Source organism: Ursus maritimus, unplaced genomic scaffold, assembly GCF_017311325.1.
Source record: "Ursus maritimus isolate PB19 unplaced genomic scaffold, ASM1731132v1 scaffold_11, whole genome shotgun sequence".
In the NCBI taxonomy this organism is placed as follows: domain Eukaryota; kingdom Metazoa; phylum Chordata; class Mammalia; order Carnivora; family Ursidae; genus Ursus; species Ursus maritimus.
This window is the reverse complement of record NW_024423453.1, coordinates 64631252-64653028: the sequence shown is the minus strand read 5'-3', so window position 1 is coordinate 64653028 and position 21777 is coordinate 64631252. Positions and strand designations below refer to the sequence as shown.

General features: G+C 35.3%; 1 protein-coding gene across 1 annotated transcript in view; it reads left to right on the top strand.

Annotated features, from left to right (window-relative positions):
- Nucleotides 1-21777, top strand: part of FZD3 (frizzled class receptor 3) — a 77245-nt gene that overhangs the window by 51167 nt on the left and 4301 nt on the right. Inside the window, exons 4-5 of the mRNA XM_008705096.2 lie at nt 10259-10407; nt 15255-15488. Coding sequence (XP_008703318.1) covers nt 10259-10407; nt 15255-15488 — 383 coding nt within the window. The remainder of the gene's footprint in view (nt 1-10258; nt 10408-15254; nt 15489-21777) is intronic.

Sequence of the window (21777 nt, the reverse complement as noted above, 5' to 3'; positions counted from 1 at the left end):
AAGAGGTGTGTGTGTGTGTGTGTGTGTGTGTGTGTGTAAATGCAGAATATAAGTCCTGGGTATTGGTTCATTTATAGTTCATCATCATGTTTTCCATCTAGTTGATCATTGGTCTGTTGATATAGCTTACTTTAGATATTTATGATATTCACTATACACTTTATTTAATATGATTATAATTTTTTATTTTCTTAGAGCAAGAAATTCATTCATCAACATCTACAAATGTTCGTTTGTAGAACATTTACTAGTATCTACCATAATCCAGATTTACATTGTATCACATGAGCTTTTGGCATTCCATTACTATAATGAAAGTTTTCCTTGTTAATGTGTTTCGTAAATGTTGATTATGTACATATGGTTTTCTCCAGTTAAGAAAATTCCAGAATATCAGGAAAAAATTATTGTAAAACATGCTCAGAGGAAAAGCATACCTCCCTATCAATATAACCAGTATTTACATTTTTCTGTATATTTTTCTAATATTTTGATAGTTACTCTAGAGATATACACTCTGTTGCCTCCAGCCAATGAACCACACCTTTTGCTCTTGTGTGGTTCTTTTTCTTGAATTGGGCTGGCTTTGTGACTTGCTTTTGATTAGTAGAATGCAGCAGAAGTGATTTTGCATGACCCTAGGGCTAATTTATAAGAAGCCTTGCCATTTTTTTCAAGTTTTCTTGGAATGTTTGCTGTGGGAGCAACCAGCCTCTAATAAGAAGTCAGCCTACTCTGAAACCACAAAATGTACAGAATTCCAAACTAGTTATAAGCTATATGGAAAGGCTATGTGAACGGAGGAAAGGAAGGAGAGTGGGAGAGAGATCCCAGCCAGCTCCCTCCCTTCCAGCAATCCTAGCTGAGATTCCAGGTATCTGAGTGAAGGAGCATCTTATATATATGTCCATCTCAATATTACATTCAGATGATTCCAGCCCCATCTGTCATCCAACTGCAACTATGTAAGAACCCAGGTGAGAGTCTACCAACTGAGCCCAGTCAACTCATAGAACATCAGAGATAATAAGTTCCTGTTTTAAGCTATTAAGTTTTGGTGTGGTTTCTTACATAAGAATAGATAACTAGAACACATCACAAGGTCATATTTGATATTGTATAAATATAATAGGTATTATAGATAATATAGATAAATATAGGTATTCTATATAATTTTAAAATATAAATGTGATCATATTTGACATATTTGTCTATACTCAGTAGTGTACTAGAGCTGGCTCACACAGACTCACAAGAGACAGTTTTATGTACCTCTTCGCGACTCCACAGTAAGTGATATCACACTGGTAACTTAAAAGTGCATGGTTGGTGTATTTACACCACAAAATTTGTCGACGCTACAAAACAGAAAGCCAGTTAAACAGTTACAAGCACATCACTGTATCTTCCTTTTTTCACTCTGTTACCATTATTGAATGGCTACTTATTTCATTATTTGGGTGTACCTTAATTTATTTGAGCAACTTCCTATTATTGACCTATTGCTTTAGAATATATTTCTTAAAACGGAATTTGTGGCTCAAATGTTGTACACATCTCAGTTTTTAGTAAGTATTATGAGATTGTCTATCAGAAATATTATACCAATTTATATACTGCCCCCCAATGGGGATATTTCCTTATATCCCACCCAACTCTTATTTTTATATTTGGAATGCTCAGACTTAGAAAAATGAAGTTCTTTATTTTTTATTCTTAAAAGTGTTAAATAGATACAGTATTCACATGGTTCAAAATCTAGAAGTTGGAAAAGTGTATGGGAAAAGGTCTCCCATTTATGCCTGTGGCTCCCAGCTTCCTAGTGCCCTTCCCAAGGTGACTTGAACGTTACAAGGAATTTGTATATACTTTCAGAGGTGTTCATGTACAAGCAAGTATATTCCTTTTTTTTTTTTTTTACTTGAACAGTAGCTACTATACACACTTCTCTATCTTGCTTTTGTCATTTAACAATGTATCATGGAGACTAATACCTAAAGTGAAATACCCTCAGTATTTTTTCTGACCTCATAATATACCATGCACATCGTCTCTAATATTCTATTGCGAACAGTTTTTGTATATAATTTCACATATGTGAATAGATCTGTAGCATAAATTTTTAAAAGAATTGCTTGATCAATTTTTTTAGATATATAGGTGTATATATATTAGGTATTTTTTTTAGACATAATTGACATGACATAAAGGGTATAATTTTGATAAATATTGCCAAGTTGTGTTTTATAGAGGTGGTATGAATTTATATTCCCATCTCCAGTATATGAGTGTCTATTTCTCCAAACATTTGCAAATACAGCATACTATCAGACTTGGAGTAAAACCATCAAGTAATTTTAATTTTTTTTAACTGTAAGTGAGCCTGAGCTCTTACATTTGTATTTAATTTCCTGTAAACTATCCATACCTTTTGCCAGTTTTCTTTAAGTAGTGGACATTTATTTATAGAACTTCTTTATTAGCAAAATTAGCCCCTTTATCTGCCATAAATTTGTAATAATTTTACAGCAGCTTTTTAATTGTCTTTTGACTTTTAAGGAAGTTTTAGCCACGCAGAAGTGTTGGGGTTTTATGTAGTCAGGTTTGGGGTTTTATCTATCTTTACTTTTACGACTTCTAGATTTTGTGTCCTAAGTAGAAAGTCATTCTCTACCCTGAGAATTTAAAAGTTTTCATCTCGAACTTTGTGCTTTCTTTTTTGTTGCCGTTTAATTTTTTTTTTTTTTTTTTTTTTTTACATTTGAATTTTCAATCTACTAGGAATTTATCTTGGTATGACATATGGTATGGCTTCAGGGCTATTTTTTTCTAGATACCCATCTAGAATCTACTTTTTGAATAATTCCTTTTTTCTGAATGATTTGAAATAAACACATATAATAAACACTGAAACTATGCCCTCAATTTTACACAATTTTATTATAGCTCAATTTTATATATTTCTGTTCTCTTTCAGCATTTTCCTGTGTAGACTTACTTGTTTGTTCTTCTGTATGAACTTTAGAATCATTCTGTTTGATTCCCAGATAACTCTGTTGGTGTTTTTATTGGAATTGTGTTAAATTTAATGGCTAAATCAAGAAGAATTTGCATTTTTATAATAGTGATTCTTTCTAGTGAAGAGCATATTTTAAGGGGAGTATATTTTAAAGCTTCTTCCAGTACATCACTCATTTATCTTATTAAATGTAATCCTTCCTAGGTGTTTATCTTTTTTGTTACTGCAGTTGTATTAGTTTCCTAAGGCTGCCATAACAAAATACCACAGACTAGGTGGTTTAAACAACAGAAACTTATATTCTCAAAGTTGTGAAGGCTGGAAGTCCAAGATCAAGGTGTCAGCAGGGTTGGTTTCCTCTGATCCCTCTCTCCTTGTTTTGTGGATGCTCAGCCTCTTACTGTTTCCTTACATGGTCTTTTCTAGTGATCTTTTCTTCATATGGTCTTTTTTCACATGGTGAATCCTTGGTGTCTAGGTGTCTAAATTTCTTCTTCTTGTAAGGACACCAGTCAGATTGGTTTAGGACCCACCCATATGACCTCATTTAACCTTAATTACCAAATAAGTCACCTCCTGAGGTACTGAGAGTTGGGCTTCAACATATGAATTTTAGGGTGACACAGTCAAGCTCGTAACAATGGCAAACGAAGACCTTTTTTTCCTACAAACTGATTGTTATTTATATATATGAAAGTGATTTCTGTATTTTACTTTGTACCTCACCACCTTGCTTATGATTTGTAATAGTTTTACCTTATTCTCTTAGTTTTTCCAAGTATAAAATTATACTACTTATAATAATTTCATCCCTTCTTTATAGTTTCTATACTCATAATTTGTTTCTTTTTTCTAATTGTAGTCTGTTAGAACTATTAAAACAAGGTTAACTAAGAGTGGTGGTAGTACATACTCTTCTTGTATTCCTGACTTTAATGAGAATATTGAGTGGCTCCCAGTGTTCCTGTTGAGCAGGATACTTTTGGATTGAGATAGAATTGTCACTTTAAGAACTTATTCATCATCTATTCGTATGTTATTACAACTTTTTAAAAAAATATTTTATTTATTGGAGAGAGTACACGTGCACGCGCGCGCGAGAGAGAGCATGCGTGACCAGAGGGGAGGAGCAGAGGGAGAGGGAGAAGCAGACTCCCCACTGAGCAGGGAGCCCGATTTGGGGCTCGATCCCAGGAGCCAGATCATGACCTGAGCCGAAGGCAGACACTTAACCAACTGAGCCACCCAGGCGCCCACTTTTAAAAACCAAAAATGGATGTTTAATTTATCAGATGCCTTTTGGCATAAATGAAAATGATTATATATATTTTCCCTTTGATCCAACAATATGTTGAATTTATAAATTGGTTTCCTAATATTGAACCATCTTTGTATTTGGTCATGGCATATTCTTTGAATTTGCTGTTGAATTCTGTTTGAATAAAAATTCATAAATGAGACGTTGTTTTATTTATATAATCAGTTTTTAAATTTTACTCTCATTTGTTTCTATCAGTTTTCAAGTTTATTTGAATGGAATTGAGCAAAGTAATCTCTTAAAGCTATTTTAGTTTTGTTCTCTTTGTAGCTGTGTGTGTGCTTGTTTGTGTATTTGCTGTTTTCTTCCCTTTGTTTCTTCTGTTTTTATTAATTCAGTTTCTGTTCCTTAATTTACTTTATTGATTTATAATATAGTTAATATTCCTAGTTAGTCATTAGTCTATTGATTTGAATTATGGTTTCTTGTTCTGTAGAAGTTTTAAGTTTTTGGTAATCAAAACTGTCACTCTTTTCCTTTTATGTCTTTTTTGTTTCATGTTACTTTTTAAAAAAGGCCTTCTGCACCTCCATTATGAAAGTGTTCTTCATTCTTTTCATACTTTTATGATTTATTATCTGTCTAGAATTTTCTTTCTTGTGTGAGGGGGCATCTAAATTACTTTGTTTCAGGTGGATTGCCACCATCCCAACATCATTTATTAAACAATCTATGATCTTTTCCCCATTTATTTGAAATACTTTTATCATATACCTAACTTTTAACATTCTGTGAAAAATTCTAATGCTCTTTTTGTGTTGTACCAAGTTTATGGGATTAATTTGGGGGATAATTGAATTGACATCTTTAAAACATTGAGTCTTTGCATATAGAAACATGGACTCTTTCTCTATGTATTTCAGTTTTGTTCTGTGTTCTTTGATAGCGTTTAATCATTCTCTTTGTATTTCTTGCTAGTTGCTAGTTTTATTCCTAGATATTTTTTGTGTTTGTTGGTATTATAAATGAAATTGTTTTCATTATGTTTCTTCTCTGGTTATTGACAATATATAAGAAAACGTTTGATTTTTGTATATTAATCTTGCCCAACTTACTGAACCCTTTGATTGTTTCTGTTTTTCTGTTGATTGTGTTGAATTTTCTGGTTAGTCTTTTTGTCTCTTTGTTCCCAATACTTACACCATTTTTTTCAAGTTTCACTTCTGGCAGGGCATCCTACTGAATTGACTAGGACTTCTGGAATGGTAGCCTTATTCTTGATAGCACCAGAGGACAAAACTAGGACAGGTGGGCAGAATAGCTAGAGCTATTTGAACATGGAAGAGGCAAACTTGTATTTTATCAATACCACCATACTAATTATATTCACAGAACAACTAGATTGAAAGCAAATCAATTTGTTAGGTAAAGAATACGACTAGATGACTTCTAAGTTTAAATGATTAGTTGAGAGTATAAAGAGAGAATCGAGGAATGACTTTTAAGAACTCTTGTATAGGGGCGCCTGGGTGGCTTAGTCAGTTAAGCATCTGTCTTTGGCGTAGGTCATGATCCTGGAGTCCCGGATTGAGCCCGCATCAGGCTTCTTGCTCAGCGGGGTGTCTGTTTTTCCCTCTGCCCCCACCCTGCTTGTCCTCTCTCTCTCTCTCGCTTTCTCTCTCAAATAAAATATTTAAAAAAAAAAGAACTCTTATATAGAGGGTAGTGGAGAGCAAATGATAGAAGAGCAGGAGTAGGAAGTCAAGAAGAAAGTAATGAAAGTAAGAAGGTAATGCCTCTTTAGGAGAATTATCATGACTATGCAGTGTTATAGAAGCCAGGGGAGATAAAAGTTTGTAAAGTATGAGATAGTCATCAATTAGTGATGCTATATAGACGTATTTAAAAAAAAAAAAAGTGAAACTGGCTGGTAGAGCATGTGACTCTTGATTTTGGAGTTGTGAGTTTGAGCCCCATGTTGGGTATAGAGATTACCTAAAGATAAAATCTTTTTTAAAAAATGGAACAACAGGAAGCTATTGTATTTTTTAATGAGGAGGTTATTTGTGATCTCCTTTCGTGCCTCTTCATCTTCTTTGTAATTATAGTTCTTAACTATTCAGTGGTTTCTTTAATTTGTATTTTCATGTAGATTATCAGCTTGGTGGGAACATTAATCAAACCTTACATCTGTTTTATAAGTCTAATGGGGCTTTGAACAGAATTATTCTTAGAGTAGTGGATGATCTATAAATATTTGCTTTTTGATTTTTAAGTAAATTCTAAAGGACTTACATCTTCATTCTAGGTTATGGTTGTAATTTAAGTTCCATGTTTTGAGCTTACCAGGCTAACTGTAAACCCATGCGGTTATAGATAAAACATAAACATAAAATCAGTTATAGATAAAACATAATAAAAATTTTTAAATGTAATCAGTCTAAAAGACAAAATAAATTTATTTGTATAATAGAAAAGCAAATTGATGACTAGGATGAAAAACATGGGCCTACTGAACTCCAGGTGTGAAGTAGCTAAGAGGTGATTGGGCATCCAGTTTCTGGGTGTATTAGGAAGTATCAGTGTCACATGGAAGTCAGAGGACCAGAACTAGGCTCACTGGTTAAAAGTAGGAATTGGAAATGAGGCTCGTCTGCTCCTGAAAGCAAGTTCATGTGAAAGGTAATACCAACTGTCCCCTGAAGCTGTAGTTAATATAAAAATACTTGTCTAGAGATGTGGGAGTACACCGGCACAGCCTTAAGACCAATATTTAAGCCAAACTGCAATGACTCAGTATCTGAATCTTCAGTAACCAATAACATCTGGAGTTCACAATCACCAATATAAAACCTGGTTTTTGACGAGGTCCCTGTGGGCACTGGTGAAGACAAAAAGTCATGAGACCGGGTGAGATAAATGGAGGGAGGGAAGAAGTGAGAGAGAGAGAGAGAGAGAGAGAGGAAGAGGAAGAGAGAGGGAAAATTCTCACTCAAGATCCGCTAACTAAAATTCCAAAGTACAATTCAAAAGAGAAAAAAAACAAACAAACCTAGAAAGCATCCAACAAAATCAATAATCAGAAGATGGATTTGCTCCCAGATGAAATGAAAGTGGTAAACTAATTTTTTAAAGACTTATTTAAAAATAAGTATGTTTAGGATTCTTCAAAAAATAAACTATAAAAACCATTTTTTAAAGATTTTATTTATTTATTTGACAGAGAGAGAGACAGCCAGTGAGAGAGGGAACACAAGCAGGGGGAGTGGGAGAGGAAGAAGCAGGCTCCCAGCAGAGGAGCCTGATGAGGGGCTCGATCCCAGAACGCTGGGATCACACCCTGAGCCGAAGGCAGATGCCCAACAACTGAGCACCCAGGTGCCCCGATAAAAACCATTTTAAAAGAATAAGAAATTATGATAAATTAGCAGAAATGAAATAAGAATAAACAAATATAAGAACTAATTAGACATCTTAGAATTGAAGTTACTTAAATCAGTAGATAGAAAGAACCCTAACACAGACATGGTTGAAGAGGGAATTAGTGAAATAGAAAATTGTTCTAAAAAGTTCCCAGAATACAGAATATGGAGAGACATACAATACTAAAAGCTATGTAATTATGTAGTTAAAAGACATAAAAAATAAGGATTGAGGAACTTCAGTATACATCTAATGGGAGTTGTAGAACAAGAAGCCATAAGAATGACTAAGAAGCAATAACCAAAAACCTAATGTCTGAGAATTTTCCAGAATTGATAACTTGGGTCCTTAGATTAAAAGTACACTCTGCATACTAAGCAGGAGAAATAAAAATCAATCACAATGAGAAACATTCAGTGCAACTATAAAGTGAAAAGGGTAAAGAAAAAATTTAAAGCTATCAGAGGAAGTAAATCTCCAAAAGTTTATCAATTAGACTTCTCAACAGAAACAATAGAAACTAGAAGACAATGAACTAATGTTTTTAAAATGCTGAGAGATAACTTTATCTATACCACCATTCAAGATTGAGGGCAAAATAAAGACATTTTCAGGCAAAGACTAAAATAATTTATCTCTGGCATACCGTATTTGTAAGAATTTCTAAAGGGCATCCTTTAGCAAGAAGAAAAGGGAACCCAAAGGTAGGCATAGGGTATACTTTTTGACAAAGTTAAAGATAATATATAATTATTTTCGCAAAGGTTGTTTTGAATTTCTGGAAACTAATAAGGTATAGGTAGCTATATAGTGTGCTAGGAGTATTTTCTTATTCAAAAAGATGGAGGTGTTGATCATTTTAACTAATTTTTTTTCTAATAAAATCAAGTATATTTTTAAACGTATGTATTTACTGAGTACCTATTATGTGCAGGCACTGGTCTGGACTCTGGGGATAAAACAGTGGGGAAAATAATCTCTTCATGGACTGTACGTTTTAGTGGTAGTAAACTGTCTACTGCTTAAAAGAGGCAGTATAACCCAAAGGGACAGACTTGAAAGAAGTTCATTGGTAAATAGGAAAAGATACACCTGGAAAATATGTTGCCATGATGAAGTGAAAAGCTGATGTGGCAATAGTAATGTCAGATAAAATACAGTTTAAGATGAAGAGTATTAATAAACAAAATGAGCCTCTAGAGCATTATTGAATTTACATAGTACCTAATATAGGCTTGAAGGTGAAAACTGACAGGATTGGAAGGAAAACTGATGAGTCCCCAGTTATGTGAGAGATTTTGGCATACCTCTGTTAAAGCAGATAGGTAGGGGTGCCTGGGTGTCTCAGTCGGTTAAGCATCTGCCCTCACCTCAGGTCATGATCCCAGGGTCCTGGGATTGAGCCCTGTGTTGGGCTACCTGCTTAGTGGGGAGTCTGCTTCTCCCTCTCCCTCTGCCCCCTCCTCGCTGCTCATGCTCTCTCTCTCTCTCTCTCAAATAAATAAAATCTTTTTAAAAAATAAAACAGGTAAACAAAATCAATTGAGACTATAGAAAATTTGAATGACAGGAACTAATAAAGTTGATCTAATACATATAGAAGATTCTGTACCCAACAGAGAGTATGTGCTATTTTAAAGTACGCAAGGAATACTAACATAAATTGACAGTGTCCTAAATCAAAAAGGAAGTCTCCAAAATTTAAGGTAACCAGAATAACATAGACCACATTCTTTGGCCACAATAATTAAACTTGAAACCAACAATAAAGAGCAATTTTTTTTTATTTATTTATTTATTTATTTATTTATTTATTTATTTATTTATTTTTTTTTTAAAGATTTTATTTATTTATTCGACAGAGAAAGACAGCCAGCGAGAGAGGGAACACAAGCAGGGGGAGTGGGAGAGGAAGAAGCAGGCTCATAGCGGAAGAGCCTGATGTGGGACTCGATCCCGTAATGCCGGGATCACGCCCTGAGCCGAAGGCAGACGATTAACCGCTGTGCCACCCAGGCGCCCCATAAAGAGCAATTTTTAAAAACTCATCTGACTAGAAACTAGAAAATGTACTTATAAATAACTCATAAAGAGGAAGCTTGAAAACAGCCAGCAGTGTAAAATGAAGTACGTAGAAGGAGGGGCTATAAAAGATAAGAACAGAAATTAATACAATGGGAAAGATTAATACTTTCCTGCTTTTATATTATAATGACCAATGATAGGACTAACAGAATTGGCCAAGAAGAATATAGGTATTATTTGAGCCTCTATTCCTATTCATGGCTTATTTTCTACATTAATAATCTTTTTCTTTAGAAGATACCATTGTGAACTAATAAGAAAAAATATAGGACTCAAAACATAAAATAGAAACTTACTGTCAAATTTTCAGGAGTGTGTATCTTTTCCATATAACAAGAACTATAGAACTGTTTAGTGAAAATACCAAGTTTGTAGAATTACTTTATTATTGTTTATTTAAAAGATTTATAATGACCTTTGATAGAAAGTTTTTTTTTTATGTATTTAAGATATTTTTCTTTCCCTTCTTGTAGGTTACTCAAATGAGTCGTCCAGACCTGATTCTCTTTCTGATGAAATACCTGATGGCTCTCATAGTTGGTATTCCCTCCATTTTTTGGGTTGGAAGCAAAAAGACATGCTTTGAATGGGCCAGTTTTTTTCACGGTCGTAGGAAAAAAGAGTAAGTTGAAATTATCACAATGTTCACAAACCTCACATTCACATAAAATCTTTGTATTGCTTATGTGAAAACACTTTGGATTTGGAGGATGTGTTTCAACGTGTTTGTAACCTTGGTTACTACCAGTTATGATTAGCACAGTAGCATGTGTTAATTAAAAGCTAAAAGTTGATTCTGAGAAGATAGCCAAGTAGAACCAGGCTTAAGGTCTGTACCTTTCTAACTGAGAATATTTGAGGGAAAGCTGACCTTATTTTGAAAAATTTGAATTATAATTTTCTTAAAATTAAAAACAAATTAATGCTTTTATATATATTATTACTTGATCTTCTCCATATTCCTGTGAGGGTTGGTATGTATTATTTCTGTTACAGATAAGAAAACTGAGCACAGAGAGAGTAAATGCTTTGGCCAAAATGACACAGGTATTTGGTTAGACTTCCCTTTCCAATTGCCCATTGTTCTTCCAAGTATACCAGAAATTATGTGAAGAGATAACATGTTATTCCATTACGATAAAGTACACATTAAATCCAAAATAGAAAAATGGTATTAAATGCATTATAAAATGATAATGAAATGCATTAAAGAAATTATTGAAATTCATAGTTGGCCACACTGCATATTGAAGTGTCATGATAAAATATAAGACTTGCCAAAGCTGTCTCTTGAGAGCATATTTACGGAATCTTTAATCATGGAGCGAAAGAAAGCAAGAACCTGCAATATTCATAAAGGAACAAATGATTTTTTACTCATTTTAAATCTCACATAGACACTATACCTGAATTCTCTCAAATTCTAAGTTAGCAGAGTCTATATACTTATGATTTTCTTAAACTAAAGTCCATGGAAAATGGGTTTTGGGGGATAGCCTATAAAACTCTTAAGGTTATATTTAAAATGTTGTGCCTTATATGGGTTAATGTACTTTTCCCATACAATTAAAATGCCCTATTATCAAAATTTGTATTTTCTAAAGTACCAGTAATTAGCCATTTCTGTTACACAGATCAGACTGAGACAAAATAATCCCAATTTTAAAATGTGCATTTCTTACTACTACTACTAACTACTACTACTACTACTACTACTACTACTACTGTATCTAAGGCTCCTACTAGGGATATCAGATGATGCATTTCTCCTTGAAATAAGAGTTTCATTGAGCACAGAAGGCAAGAAGGGAATAAGAGTTACTTAACAACAACAAAAATGTATTTCCTGGGCATTCATTTTTTAAGGAAGTCTTTATAGAATGCTTACTATGTGCCACGAACTAACGTTGTGATACCAGGGATGCAGTGGCAATCAAATAGGCCACGTTCCTGCTTTCATGGAATATCCGTCCTTGTTGGATTTACTGCGATTTATCTGTGTAGTCTCTGACATTTTTACATATATTTTAATCACACTAAAAGATAATGCTGAGGAAAGAGCTTGTTTTAAACATTCCTGGTCATCTCTGGACCATACACAAACAATTCTATAATTGCGTTATATTGGAAATTCTAGATGGTACTAAACCCAAGCTACTCTTATGGGGCATCATCCTAGTTATTTGGGGGATTCTGATTGGGCCAGGATCCTTTTGAAACTGGTTAGAACTCCCAAGACGCTTCTATCTGGTTTTCTATGATCATGGATCCCCACCTAACAAAGTGTGATCCTACAAGCCAGGACTGTGCCCTGGGCTAGCGTGGCAGCTCCTTATTCTGAGCTAAAGAGTGTGAGCATCTCATAGCTATTTCTAGCATTTGCCTGCTTTAGCCTTTGAAAAATAACTATAAAGTAATTGTAATAATGGTTACAAATTAATTGAGCACGTTTAATACTCCAAGCACTGTTCTGAGCATTGTATATACTATTAAACCCTTTAATCCTTCAAACAGCCTTGTAAGAGAGATCATTTTACAGATAAGGAAACTGAGGCATGGAATCAGGGTTTCATAGTGATTGCTAGAATTGAGATTCAGGGGGACGCCTGGGTGGCGCAGTCGTTAAGCGTCTGCCTTCGGCTCAGGGCGCGATCCCGGTGTTCCGGGATCGAGCCCCACATCAGGCTCCTCCACTGGAAGCCTGCTTCTTCCTCTCCCACTCCCCCTGCTTGTGTTCTCTCTCGCTGGCTGTCTGTCTCTGTCAAAAAAATAAATAAAAATCTTTAAAAAAAAAAAAAAAAAAGAATTGAGATTCCGACCCAAGCAGTCTGACTCTAGACTCTCCCCTTTGCTCATGTACTATGCTACAAAGAGACTAGTTTCTAAAATTGTGCTATCGAATTAGTGTTTTCCCCCTAAGTGAAGCCACATTTAAGATTGTGCTTATACTAATAATTCTGGCACTGATTGAAATATTTTTAGAAATCTTCTTTTGGAATTATCTAAATCATATCACTTAATTTCTCTGTTTTCTTCTCTGTAAAATGAGGGGACAGACCTTTTACCATTTGAAGGTGGGTTAAATTTTTGGCATGACCAGAAGTCAGTTTGAACCAAGCGTTAAAAATAAGTTTAGGGTGCCTGGGTGGCTCAGTCAGGTAGGTGTCTGCCTTTGGCTCAGGTCATGATCCCAGAGTTCTGGGATCAAGCCCCACATCAGGCTCCCTGCTCAGTGCGGAGCTGCTTTTCCCTCTCCTTCTGCCTGCTGCTCCCCATACTTGTGCTCTCTTGCTTTCTCCCTCTGTCAAATAAATAAATAAAAAATCTTAAAAAAATAAGTTTAGAAAATAAAGTTGGGATCTATGAATATATGATTAGGGCCATTGATGACAGAGAAACATATACTGTTTTGGGTTTTTTTAAAACTGTTTTTGATTTGTTCATTCTTCTATCCTGTTTTTGACACTTTGATTTGAGGAAACACACACACACACATATACATATGTTTATATACATACGTATATATAATATTTTATTATAAACATTATATTTTATCATTATATTTGGCTTTTAAGCCATTTTTTAAGAGCGAGTGCAAGAGCGTGGGGGGGGGCAGAGGGAGAGGAAGAGAGAGAACGTCAAGCAGGCTCCACACCCAGCATGGAGCCCAACGTGGGGCGAGATCTCACAGCCTTGAGGTCATGACCTGAGTCGAAATCAAGAGTTGAACACTTAACCAACTGAGCCACCCAGGTGCCCCTAAGCCATTTAAACTTACGTTTGATCCTTGACTGTTGGTTTTGTTGTGTGACTTTGGAAAGTTCTCTAATCCTTTAAAACCTCAGTTTTTTCATCTATGAAATGTAGATCACAGTATTTATTCTTAATAGGTATCTATTCACAATAAATAGATAATATCCTCTTGGAGATACCCTCTTAGGACACTGAACTCCATAATAAAAACATTATTAAGAAGGATCAAAGGAGAGTATATGTAAGATACTTGGCACAATGTGGGTACTCACCAAGTATTAGCCTTCCTTTAGCCCTTCTACCTCACCACTAAAAACAATAGTAGTAGATCCTTTTGTAATCTGAAAACTTAGAATATATGCTCTTTCTCGGTGTATGATCCAATCTATATATGTTGGAGCTTTATTTTGCATGAAATTGTTTATCTGATTTTAACTTTAACCTCTGATTCTCATAGTCATTTATATAAACTGAGACTCTGATCTTTGTGACTACTTAACTGACTCTTTTATCAATTTAATTACTGCTTTGTTCATTATCATAAACATCTATCTGCTTTTAACCTTTTCGTAGCAGTTAAAAACTTTTGTTCTTTTTTTTTTTTTTTTTTTTTTTAAAGATTTTATTTATTTATTTGACAGAGAGAGACAGCCAATGAGAGAGGAAACACAAGCAGGGGGAGTGGGAGAGGAAGAAGCAGGCTCCCAGCGGAGAAGCCTGATGTGGGGCTCGATCCCAGGACTCCGGGATCACGCCCTGAGCCGAAGGCAGACGCTCAACGACTGAGCCACCCAGGCGCCCCTAAAAACTTTTGTTCTTGACAATAATTCATCTCCTTAAATTTTTTTCCTTAAGCCTTTAAGATGTCTGGTAATTAATTTTATGTTAGCTTAAACTAATTTTTCATACATTTTGTTCCAATTGTGACCGCTCATGTTTATTCTAGCACTGAACATCTGTTTCACCATAAAACCAACTTGTGGCCTTAAAACTAAACTGTTCTTACAAGTTGAAAAGTATATCTGTTGGGGTACCTGGGTAGCTCAGTCGGTTGGGCATCCAATTCCTGATTTCAGCTCTGGTCATGATCTCAGGGTCGTGGGATGGAGCCCCACATCTGGCTCCACACTCAGTGGGGAATCTGCTTAAGATTCTCTCTCTCTCCCTCTGCATCTCCCCCTGCATGCATGTGTGCGCACTCGCTCTCTTGCTCTCTCTCAAATAAATCTTTAAGAAAATATATATGTATATATACACACACACACGTATCTGTGCTACAGTGAGGCCTCCAATACATCCATAAGCCGTGCAAAAAAAATTTCTCTGTTGTAATATCTTTGTAATATTTCCGTGTACTTGAGAATCATAAATTTCTTTAATTGAAGGGGACTTTTTAGAAATGATGAAATTGTATAGCTTCAACTTTCTAGATGAGGAAAATGAAGGAAGGGGGATAATGACTTGCCTAAGATCATGTATTTATTGAACTAAAATTCAGACTTCCTTATTCTAATACAGGATTCTTTCTATCATACCACTTTAGAGTACAGATTGACGTGATCTTTGTTAAATTCTTCCCTGTGTCAACAATATTACCTTATATCTCTCCTAAAGACATTATTTGGAGAGCAATTAATTTCAAGAATAATGTCAGTGTGTCACATTTATTGGTCTATAGGGATGTTTGTATCTTAAACTTAGTATTTTATTTTCTAGGATAGTGAATGAGAGCCGGCAGGTACTACAGGAACCTGATTTTGCTCAGTCTCTTCTAAGGGATCCAAATACTCCTATTATAAGAAAATCAAGAGGAACTTCTACTCAAGGAACATCCACACATGCGTCTTCAACTCAGCTTGCTATGGTGGATGATCAGAGAAGCAAAGCAGGGAGTGTCCACAGCAAAGTAAGCAGCTACCACGGCAGTCTCCACAGATCCCGTGATGGCAGGTGAGTTTTATTGCTAGCTTAGTTTATTTCATATGTTGAATTAGAGTCATACAGCTTAAGAAGGGAGAGTAGCTAATTCTGAAATAGAAGTTGGACATTATTTGTATCTTTTTTTTTTTTTTTAAGATTTTATTTATTCATTTGACAAAGATAGAGACAGCCAGTGAGAGAGGGAACACAAGGCAGGGGGAGTGGAGAGGAAGAAACAGGCTTCCAGCAGAGGAGCCTGATGTGGGGCTCGATCCCAGAACACCGGGATCATGCCGTGAGCCGAAGGCAGAGGCTTAACGACTAAGCCACCCAGGTGCCCCTATTTGTATCTAAAAAAATGTTTTTAATTGAAGTATAATTAACATACAGTGTTATATTACTTTCAGGTGTACAATATAATTATTCAACAATTCTATACAATACTCAGTGCTCATCATAAAAAGTATACTCTTAATCTCCTTTATCTGTTTCACCCATCCTCCCACCCACCTCCCCTCGGGCAACCAGTTCTCTGTATTTAGGAATCTTTTCTTTGTTTTGTTTTTCTCTCTTTTCTCTTTGTTTGTTTATTTTGCTTCTTAAATTCTACATGTGAGTGAAATCATATGGTGTCTTTTTCCGTCTGACTTATTTCATTTAGCATTTTACCTTCTAGATTTATCCCTATTGTCACCAATTGCAAGATCTCATTCTTTTGGCTGAATAATTTTCCTTTTTTTGTATATAGCCTATCTTCTTTATCCATTCATGTATGGATGGACAGTTGGGTTGCTTCCATATCTTAACTATTGTAAATAATGCCACAGTAAACATAGGAGGGCATATGTCTTTTCAAACTAATATTTTTGTTTTCTTTGGGTACATACCCCGTACTGGAATTACTGGACCGTATGGTAATTCTGTTTTTAATTTTTTGAGGAACCTCCATACTGTTTTCCACAGAGGCTATACCTGTTCACATTCCTACCAATAATGCACTAGGGTTCCTTTTTCTCCACATCTTCACCAACATTTGTTATTTCTTGTCTATTTTATTTTAGCCATTCTGACAGGTATATATTGATATCTCATTGTGGTTTTGATTTGTACTTCCCTGATGATTAGTGATGTTGAGCATCTTTTCATGTGTCTGTTGGCCATCTGTATGTCCTCTTTGGAAAAATGTCTAATCAGGTGCTCTGCTCATCTTTTAATTGGATTATTTGTTTTTCTAGTGTTGAGTTGTATAAGTTATTTAAATATTTTGGATATTAACCCCTTATTGGATATATCATTTGCAAATATCTTCTCCCATTCAGTAGGTTGCCTTGTTGTTTGTTGACAGTTTCCTTCACTGTGCAAAAGCCTTTTATTTTGGTGTAGTCCTAGTAGTTTAATTTTGCTCTTGTTTCCCTTGCCTGAGGAGACATATCTAGAAAAATGTTTCTATGGCCGATGTCAGAGAGATTACTGCCTATGTTCAAAGGCTCCAAATTGCTACTGAAGAAGTAAAACTTGCACTATTTTTACAGATGACATGATACTATATGTAGAAAACCCTAAAGACTCCCACCAGAAAACTATTAGAACTGATAGATGAATTTGGTAAAGTCACACGATACAAAATTAATATACAGAAATCTGTTGCATTTCTGTACACTAATAATGAAGCAGCAGAAAAAGAAATTCAGGAAACAATCTCATTTGCAACTACACCAAAAATAATAAAGTACCTGAAAATAAATTTAACCAAAGAGGCAAAAGATCTATACTCCAGAAACTATAAAACATTAATGAAATTAATTGAAGATGACACAACAAATGGAATGATAGTCCATGCTTAAGGATTAGAAGAACCAATATTGTTCAAATGTCTGTACTGCCCAAAACAATATGCAGATTTAAGGCAATCTCTGTCAAAATACCAACAGCATTTTTCACAGAACAAAAACAAGTAATCCTAAAATTTGTATGGAACTACAAAAGACTCCATATAGCCAAAGCAGTCTTGAGAAAGAACAAAGTTGGAGGTATCACAATCCCAGATTTCAAGATATACTACAAAGCTGTACTAATCAAAAGAAGATGGTATTAGCACAAAAATAGACACATAAATCAATGGAACAGAATAAAGAGTCCAAAAATAAACCCACACATAATATGGTCAATTAATCAACAACAAAGGAGGCAAGAATATACAATGGGTAAAAGACAGTCTCTTCAACAAATGATGTTGGGAAAACTGGACAATAACATGCAAAAGAATGAAACCACCATCACTTTCTTGCACCATACACAAAAGTAAATTCAAAATGAATTAAAGACCAAATGTGAGACCCAAAACCATAAAACTCCTAGAAGAAGTTGAACATAAATAAGCTTTTTGAACTTTGCTAGGTACAGTTGCCCTGGGTTATGGTCAGTCTTAAAGCCAGTCAGAGGAGTTTAGAGGTTTAGACCTGATGCAGTAACAAATATGGAGGCATCGTAGCATATAGAGCAGGGAGAAGGCCAGGATGAAGGTGGATATGTTAGTAAGATTAATTTAGCAAACAATTATGTAATATACACTATGTCAAGCACTGTGCTAGGCTCTGGGAATAAGATGATTTAGGCATGATCTGTGTTCTTAACAAACTCAAAGTGAGTGTAGTCAGTATTAGTGTTGTAGTTAAAAACATGGGGTCTGGAATGAAAATCCTGTTTCCTCATTTGTAAAATGGAAATAGGAATATCTGCCCCTTTAGGGATGTTATAAAGGGGTGCCTGGGTGACTCAGTCGGTTAAGCGTGTGCCTTTGGCTAGGTCATGATCTCAGGGTCCTGGGATCACGCCCCATGTTGGGCTTCCTGCTCAGCAAGGAGTCTGCTTCTCTCTCCTTCTCCCTCTGCCCTTCCCCCTGCTGTGGTCACTCTCACACTCTCTCTGTCAAATAAATAAATAAAATCTTTAAAAAGAAAAAAAGTGTTTTAAAGAGTAATTGAGATAATATGTGTAATTGCTTGGAACAGTGCTTATCTCAGTAAGTAGCTGATATCAACTTCTATTATTATTGTAAGTGAACAAGTGAGGTAAAATATAAGTATCGTTGTAGAGTCTAGAAGTTGGTAAACTTTTTCTCTAAAAAGCCACATAGTAAATATTTTAGGCTTTGTGGATCATATGGTCTCTGTTGTAACTATTCGTTTCTGCCACTGTAGCATGAAAATAGCCATAAATATGTACAGTCAGAATGGGGATGGCTTTTCCAATTAAACTTCATTTACTTATCAACTAAACGTTATTTATAAAAATAGGAAAGGGGCCAGAGTTGGCCAACCCCTGGTTTGTAGAAGCAGTAGTAGCATGGAGGAGGGAGTGAATCTGGTCAGGGATGGGATCAGAGAAAGCTTCACAGAGAATGTTTGAGAGGGCTGGATGTGTTTTCTTGTTAAATTTGATGAAGGTGACACTAGAATTAGAAACTTCGTAGGAGCTTTGCAATAATTCAGTTGAGAGTTGGTGAAGGCTTATTAGGTAGGAGAGTAGTGGCAGGGGAAAAGAGAGCTGATTTGAAATATAGGTACAAAGAAGAAGTTATGGTTGGTTAAAGATTAATAATAGCTGGATAGAAAGAATATGCCAAAGTGTTTTTGTTTGGTTGGTTTTGGGGTTTTTGTTTTCAAGATTTCTAGTTTGGGAAACTTAAAGAATGAAAATGCCTGAAATGGAAAGTATTCTAAGCTCACTTTAAAACATCTGTTTCGACAACTGTCTTATATTCTTCCAGTCTCATTCCAGCCTTTTTCTCTGTCTTCTCTATCCTCTGAGTGTAGGATACGATTTCTATACTTATTCTTTTTAAACCTTCTGTTTTTTTCTCTCAGATTACTTTCTTTTGCCTTCTAACTCAGTCACCTATCTGTGTTTTAAAAAAAATAGCAGTCTTTCCTCATGGTATTTTTTCTCTTTTATCCATTTCTTTTTTCTTTTCTTCCAGATTTTTGAAATATGTTGAATATTTTCTTTCTACCTATTCCATCCTTCATTTTGTATATATCCAGTCTTTTTTTTCTTCTTACCCACCTAAACTGTGCTTTCTAACATCACCAATGACCTGTTTTTTAACCACATTCAAAGATCCTTTCATTTTTTTGCCGTTTTCCTTCCATTCAACACTCCTATATGAGAAGCACTCTTCTAAGTGTTGGGGACACAGAGATGGAAGACAGAAGAGTAGACAATTATAATGCACTTTAATGGATACAATAAAATCATATACAAAATGCTTTGAGATCCCAGAGAAGAAAACCATTTAACTTATTATTAAAAGTCATAGAAAACTCCACAAGCAGGATTTCTACTTTGAATAGGATGCAGAAGAGGCAGTTGAAATTAAAGACAGGGAAACAAAGTATGTGAAAGCAAGAAGGACATACAGGCAGTTATGTACCAGAGGATAGCTAGAGCATAGTATATATGCTTGGGCAGATGAAACATGCTGAAGAGTTTGGATTTTTTTCCTGATAGAAATAAGAAGCTATTAAAGGACTTGAAGCCTTGGGGTAATAAAATCAGATTTGTGTTTTAGAAAGATCATTTTGAAACAGCATAGGAGAGAAGACTGTAAGTAATTCCAGTTGGAAAGTTTCTGCAATAATTTATGGGTCCTATCTTAAAATACTCATAAGGAGAGAGGGGCTCTAAGAGTCTTTTAGAATGTGTTTTGTGAACACCACCCTCTGTGAACTAACTCTCAGCATTATTTGACATTTGACATTATTAACCTCATCCTTTTCATTAAGGAATGAACAATTATTTATAATATACCTCCTGTGCATGTGGTATTCTATGTATAGTTATATAGAAGAAAGGTAAGGCATAATTTCTGCATTGTAGGAGCATAAGTTTTTTTTTTTTTTTTTTAAGATTTTACCCATTTATTTGACAGAGAGCACAAGCAGAGGGAGCGGCAGGGGGAGAGGGAGAAGTAGGCTCCCTGCTGAGCAGGGAGCCTGACGCAGGGCTCGATCCCAAGACCACAGGACCCCAGGATCATGACGTGAGCTGAAGGCAGATGCTCAACCTGCTGAGCCACCCAGGTGCCCCTAGGAGCATAATCTTATAGGAAAGATAAGACATATTTACCTAAAAGCCAATTACACAATAGTGCAAGTCAGCATATAATTAAAACAGTGAGTGTTAAAGATGATTGATGTTGTAGAACTTTATAAGGGAAAGATCAGATTGGCCCATGAAAATATCTTAGAGGAAATATATAGGGTGAATGAATGGTAATAAAAGATAAATTCATATTGAGTAGAGAATTTCTGAAGGCAATGAACTATAGAGTATTTCAGCATCTGTAATCTAAATGGAACTGGAGTTTAGATAAGAAAGTTTGTAATCACTAATATAAGGTAATTGATAATTAAAATTATGAGATGAGATTACTTGGAACATAATAAAAAAAGAACAGACCAAGAATGAGACCTTGGTTTAAATACTTAAAGTAATGAGGGGCACCTGGGTGGCACAGCGGTTAAGCGTCTGCCTTCGGCTCAGGGCGTGATCCCGGCGTTCTGGGATCAAGCCCCACATCAGGCTCCTCCGCTATGAGCCTGCTTCTTCCTCTCTTATGAGCCTGCTTCTTCCTCTCCCACTACCTCTACTTGTGTTCCCCCTCTCGCTGGCTGTCTCTATCTCTGTCAAATAAATAAGAAATAAAATCTTTAAAAAAAAATATTAAATACTTAAAGTAATGAAAACACAGGAAGAATAGCCAGAATGTGATTCAAAGAAAATGCTTATTGACATATGAAGGAATCTATAAAAGTATAGTGTTATGAAAACCAGAGGATAGATTATGACTTCCTATAATGGTCTTTCCTACCTCTCTGCTTAATCAAAATCATACCCATCCTTTAAGGTCTGCTTAATTCCCATATCCATGGCAGTTCATTGCTTTTTAATCATTTTTTGGGTTTTGACCTATTTTCCGTACAGCTGTCTTTTCTCAGCTAAGTTTGTAACTTCTGGAGAATGAGAACTAGGTGATGGACATCTCTGTATTTCCCCACAATACTTAGCATAGTGCTAGGCATATATCACTGTCTATATATTTGTCTGTCTACCTATTGAGAGACAAATCTGTTGAGTAACTAATGACTTTAGAAATAATGTGGGCATTTAGGGGTGCCTGGCTGGCTCAGTCGGTAGAGCATGCAACTCTTGATCTTGGGTTTATGAGTTTGAGCCCCATGTGGGGTGTAGAGAGGAAAGAAAGAAAGAAAGAAAGAAAGAAAGAAAGAAAGAAAGAAAGAAAGAAAGAAAGAAAGAG